The sequence below is a fragment of the Perna viridis genome, chromosome 2 (assembly GCF_037379345.1).
Source record: "Perna viridis isolate PV_CMFRI_1.1 ecotype Kerala chromosome 2, ASM3737934v1, whole genome shotgun sequence".
In the NCBI taxonomy this organism is placed as follows: domain Eukaryota; kingdom Metazoa; phylum Mollusca; class Bivalvia; order Mytilida; family Mytilidae; genus Perna; species Perna viridis.
Window position 1 is genome coordinate 12,495,626 of NC_142446.1, and position 6,450 is coordinate 12,502,075.

Consider the following 6,450-nt stretch of genomic DNA (forward strand, 5'->3'; position numbering starts at 1 on the left):
TTTTTGTCTTTCAATTACAACAACTCTAACAAGGAGCTGTCCGACAATGAACACTTTGGTAGGACTTATCATAAGGATCATATCATCCATTGAAAGTTTCATTCTATCTATTATTGTTTTCAAGATTTTGGCTGAAAACTAATAAAAAACATAATTTTTTGCCTTTCAAGGATAATAACTCTAACAAGGAGCTGTCTGACAAGTTTGATCCCCACAAACTTTTGTAGGTTGTATCATAAGGATCATTTCAGCAATTTAAAATTTCATTCCGTCAATCATAGTTTTCACCGCTCAAAGGCAATAACTCCGACAAGGAGTCGTCTGACAACCATGATCCCTGCAGACTTTTGTAGGATAATTTCAGCAATAAAAAGTATTTGGCTACACCTAACGGTTTTGAAGATATGTGCTAAAAACTTCTGTCTGACCCATCTGTTCTCATTATTGTAACAACAGCCATGTTTTTCGATGAATCAAAAATCCCCACATCAGTTCTATGCAGGATACCCCACGGACATTCAAACCAAGTTTGGTTCCAGTTGGTCAAGTAGTGTCAGAGGAGATTTTAAAAAGAAATAACATTAAAAATAGCAAAAAATAGTCCAAAAGGACAATGTTACCAACATGGCCAAACAGATTAACATGTAAATTTGACCAAATATAGATCTCATCATGCCAAACACTTTTACCCTCGTCAGATTTTGGCTAAACCTTTTTTGAAACGGTTTTGGAGATATATGCGAAAAACTACTGTATGACCCCGATGTCCTATTTTCAGTAAAGATGGCCACGTTTTTGATGAATCAAAAATTCCCACATCAATTCTATGCAAGATACCCCAAGGAACATTCAGACCAAGTTTGGTTCCAGTTGGTCCAGTAGTGTCAGAGGAGAAGATTCATGAAAGAAATGGTAACAACGGCCATGTTTTTCAATCGATGAAAACTTTTAAATGATCAGTTTGTGCAGGATACCCTACAGAATGATTATGCCGAATTTCATTAAATTTTGTCACATAGTTTGAGAGAAGATTTTCGAAGGTGTACACATGAAAAATGACCAAAAAATCAGTTCTAGGGCCTAGCTTCTACATCAGGTGACAATTCATTTTTGAAATTTGGGCATAGGTCCGTCTTCTGTTAGTGAAAAATTTTACCCATGTCAGAATTCCTCTAAATTCAGAAGTTTTTTATAGGTTTTTTGCAAAAAACTGCATTTTCACACCTATGTTCTATTTTCAGTAACAGGGGCCATGTTTTTTTATATTTCAAAATTTTAAACAATCAGTTTGTGCAGGATACCCTAAGAAACAACCATGCAATTCCAATTGGTCAAGCAGTTTTAGAGGAGAAAATGTTTGAAAAAAGCTAACAAGGACAGACGACAACGGACACAAATTGATGACAATAGCTCACATGGTCTTTCAGTCAGGTGAGCTAAAAATGTTTCAAGTGCCTGTAACAATCCTACAAAGACTGAACAAAATAATCGAGTGTTTTTTTGAGGAGTTGTGTCCACAAATGTGACAAGTGAACCTATGGACACCTTGTAGCAGCAGGGGACAAAAAAATACTAAAATATTTGTTTACCAGGATCATCCTTCTTGACACTGACAGACCTTACACTACTGGTATGTCCTTGAAATGTATTTATTTTCTTTGCTGTTAATACATCCCATAATCCAATACTTTGATCGCCTGCAGCTGTTAGTAATTTGTTCTCTCCTTCAATCCAGGATAAGTCAAATATAGCATTGTTATGTGCTCGCCAATCTGTACAAGAAATACCATAACTTCAATTGAAACAGCAAAATATCAAGTGATAGTGACAAGCAGAGAAAGCTGAAAGAAAGTATGACAGACAAGGATAAAACAGTATAGGTACCCTCTAGTTTTGAGCAGGCCCTGGGGTAAAATAACAACTGGTTCAGATGACATCTTGGATAACTTAATGTTGCAACTCAAATACACAAGTTCTTCAGATGGCCAGTTTTATATCATAATATGAATATACATGTACACGTAAGCATTAAAAAAGTTACCAAGTTCTTTTTTTCTTTGTTTTAATTGGGGGGTAGGGGTGGGGGGTTCAGTCTTGTAACTTTAAAAAAAAAATAAATAAAAAAAAAATAAGTAAATGAAATAATAAAAAAAGAAGAAAGAGACACAAAGTTATAATTCCTTCCATAAAAGATGAAAAATTATTTTTCAGGTTCCTGAAAGCATCTTCGTGCCATTATACAGCTGGATTTATAAATGTGATTTAAACGACAGGTGATAACAATGTTGTGGCAGTACTATGGTAAATTGTGATGACTGATATACATTGTAACAAACCTTTAATAATGGCATTGGGTCCACATCTGTTTGTATCGTATATGACAACATAGCCATTCTCATCTACCAGCCCAAGAATGTGTGAAAATGACTTTTCTGAAACATTATTTTGTAACACAATTTTAATTTTGGAAGAATTTTCAGGTGGATATAACTAACAGTAGAATTTCAAAGTTACCTTTTGTGAGTTTTCAATTTTTTTCATAACTGGAAAGTAAGTTGGTTTGCACCAACTACATTATAACATAATTTTAATAGTTATACACGGCAAGGTCTAATTAAATATACAATTTATCAGAATATTACTGTAGTAAAACCAACTGTCTTCACTATAACTACAAACTGTCCAGAGATAAAACTTCAAAATTAAGAGTAACTAGAAATACTGTGAGCAACCTCACAAAGAGAATATCCCATGTTTTAAATGGACGTAAATGTTAACGCTAATAAGATTATCTCCTTTTGTTATCATCCAACAGTAATTATATTCCTTCCTGTATATGTAAATATGATAAACCTTACTATGAAATTTCACCGAAATTCCTTGAATGGTTAGAGGAGTTGCACTTACAAGAAATGTGGACAGAAGGAAGGACACACTGCATCATCATCATACATTTATTAGTAGGGTAAATATCTTCAATACATATATAAACACTATCTACAGAGTGGGTTGCAATGTGCTAATAATAGCATATACAGTTGAAATGGGACAAGTTCAACATGCTTTAAATGTAGGAAAAAATAAATAACATTTCTCAAAAAAGGAAGCTTACATCTTCAATATGGATATAAACACTGTGCAATGTTTGAAAAATATTTGAGGGACTTGTAACTTCCATAAAGTAGGTACCCTCAGGCCCCCTAGCATCACAAACTGACAGAGAAGTGGTTACTAGATCTGCTTTCACTGTTGGTAATGCAGTTAAAAATCTTAAGATGTACAGAAGAAATATAACATTACAATGATAACAAAAAAAGGATGTTCCTGCAAAGTCACATTTTTTGTTATAAACAGGTCCAAAACTCAAAAACAGGGTTAGTGAAAATGAAGAAAATCAATAAATACTCCATTTCCTGATTTTTTAAAAAAACAACATACCTGAATTTGAAAAAGTTCAGCCAACGGCTATTAGAATAACAGCCTTGACAAGTTTTGTAGAAGCCCACCATTCATCACTAAATTAATAGCAATTTTTTCCCCTGGAAAATCCAGTTAACAATAGTCACATTTCTTCTGCCTACATTTTTTACATCATCTTCATGTAGCTGAATCACTTTAGTTTAAACTATAAGATTAATTGTTTTTTACCTTTTGAAAATTCACACGCCAATGGAGGTACCAAAGACTGAAACAAAGAACGAAATATCAGCAGATTACAAAAATTCACAATGAGGAACTAAGTGGCTCTAAAGAGCCTGAACTACTCACCTGTCTTAATAAGCAACATTCTATTTTTGTGAAAGCGGCCATGTATTTCTTTAGATTAAAATTCCAAACCTTCATACTAAGGAACAAATATATCTGCTTTCATTTAATTCTATCCAGTAGCAAGTGAGGAGAAAATTTTGGTAAGTAATGACATTAAAAATGTAAAAAAAAGGCAAGAACTCTAACATGTCTTAACAGATCAACACGAAAATTTGACCACAGATAGATCTCATCAAGCTGAATACTTTTATACCTTTCAGAATTTTGCTTAACTTATGGTTTTGGAATTTTGTGAGAAAAACTCATGTCTGACAACTTATATTCTATTTTTAGTAATAGGGGCTATGTTTTACAAAGAACAAAATTCCCCACATTAATTCTATGCAGAATATCCAAGGGAATATTCATACCAAGTTTGATTCTAATTGGTTCAGTAGTGTCATAGAAGATTTTTGAAAGAAACAACATCAAAAATAGGAAAAAAAGTTTAAAAAGGATTATAACTCCAACATGGCTTAACAGATGAACTTGCATATTAGACCACAGATAGATCTCCTCATGCAGAACCCTTCACCACATCATAATTTGGCTAAAGCGAATGGTTAAACTTCTGATTGAGCCTATGTTCTATTTTAAGTAACGACTGCCATGTTTTTGACAGATCAAAAATCTCCCCTCAATTCTATGCAGAATACTCTAAGGAAACTTGAACACCCCCTTTTTATAAGTAAAAATATTCATAACATGGAAAGGAAAATCTGTAGTTTATAAAAATCGAAAGGGAGCTTATGTAAATAGTCATGAACAATTCACCAAAGTTTAATAAAAGTTGGTGAAAGTGCTTTTGAGTTATTGGCCAAAGTGTGGACGATGGATGGACAACAGTATACCACAATACATCCTGTCTTAGACAGGCGTATAAAAAAGGAAAGCATGAAATATGAATTAACAGACATAATACTATCTTAGTTAATTTATATCTGTATGTTGTACAGCCTATCAAGAGTAACAGATACATATATGGCATCGAACTACTAAATAGCAAAATGATGGTTTACAATCAAAATAAAAGTATTACATGTGGCAAAATTATCAGTTAATATCTATTTATAAAATATCTACATGTTTATTTACCTAAATTTGCTCACTTAAAAAAAAAAAGAACATCCAAAATCAAATACACAAAAAAAATTGATAATACTTCAATCGACCAAAATAAATGTATACCAAAATATTTGTTTTAAAAAATGTGATGAAGAGAAACTCACTCAGTGGGAAATTCTTTATATTTCTATAGATAAATGAAATAAAACAATTATGTCGGTAGGTGCATGCGATATCATGTTTTATTGAACACATAAGAGACATCAACCTTGGCCTCTGTTCAGCACTCCATAAAACATGACATTGCATGCTGCCATAATTGTATAGTATACATGCAGTGACTATCTTACTACTCAATAACTATACAATGTTTCATGTACCACAAGTTTTCTGAGTAGTTTTCACTTGATATGGTAAAATGGCCATTTTCAATATTACTTTTACATATGCTTTTGTTATTGTTTACTCTAAAAATCATAAACCAGTGTAAACACTTAATTTTCTGCTATTTTAAGGCTCGAAAAGCATTCTGAAAGTATTGCAATGCACCACAAAGTGCACTACCAGAAAAAAAATCTGTTGAGGAGAACAGAATGCAAACTTAATGCAATTTTTTGAACAAGAAAACTTAGTTTCCGTCGGTTGGGGATTAATTTTACCTTGGATTATAGAACTCTATCTAAACAAGAGAATTGGTATAACAGTAATTGTACTTGTTTTCAGGAGTACTTAATTTAGCAATTATTTGTCTATAATTATATTCCCAGGTACCTATTTTCTGCGACAATCATAAATTTGTACTTATTTTTGTTGATAGTGCATGACTGAGAAATTCATGAAAAAAAGAATCACACGAAAATAAGTACACTTGCAGTATATCAAATCACTTTGAAATTTTATAAACTTACACCTTCATCTTCCCCTTCTATTCCATATTCATCATAAACAGAAGACTCAAATTGTTCTAACAGATCAAAAAACAGCTGCTGAGAATACCCTGTAAAAATAAATCAAATGCTACAAGGTTTTAGTTTTTGAGTATTCTTATATTATAGAAAATATAAAGGAATAATTTATTTTATTTATTTTTTCCCAGGTAATTTTTTTTAATCATAAACATAACTGTAAGTTAAGGAATTGTTTGGTGCTAAATAACTTTCAACTGTGTAGCCTACTTAAACTCTCTGAAAACCTAAAACATTTTGATAGTCAGATTTCAATGCTTTAAACATGAATTATATTTCTAAAACTTGTACAATGTACATGTCACACAAAATGACTTTATCATTGATATATTCTCAATTACACATTGTTGCTGAATTCCAATTTTTTCTAAGTTTGTAGGCTTTTAATATTAAGTTTTACTAACACTTCTGTTCTGAACTAAATTTTGGCAAATTGGAAAAAAAATGGTAATTGTAGGTTTAACGTCATAAGGCAAAAATCTCATCCATTTCAGGTTGAGAATGTTTGATAAACCCTGTCTTGTAATAGTCAGACATACTGAACCAATACTGTTTTCTACCAGTCATTACTGACATACTGGATATTAAGAAAGGCTACATATGAACAGCGGTT

The 6,450-nt window shown here is 32.2% G+C and overlaps 1 protein-coding gene across 1 annotated transcript in view; it reads right to left on the minus strand.

The window, feature by feature from the left end:
* The window catches only part of LOC148623668 (denticleless protein homolog), a 34,778-nt gene that overhangs the window by 15,796 nt on the left and 12,532 nt on the right, over window positions 1-6,450 (minus strand). Inside the window, exons 2-5 of the mRNA XM_088565671.1 lie at window positions 5,781-5,869; window positions 3,649-3,685; window positions 2,337-2,432; window positions 1,590-1,772 (exon numbers count right to left, since the gene is read on the minus strand). Coding sequence (XP_088421797.1) covers window positions 1,590-1,772; window positions 2,337-2,432; window positions 3,649-3,685; window positions 5,781-5,869 — 405 coding nt within the window. The remainder of the gene's footprint in view (window positions 1-1,589; window positions 1,773-2,336; window positions 2,433-3,648; window positions 3,686-5,780; window positions 5,870-6,450) is intronic.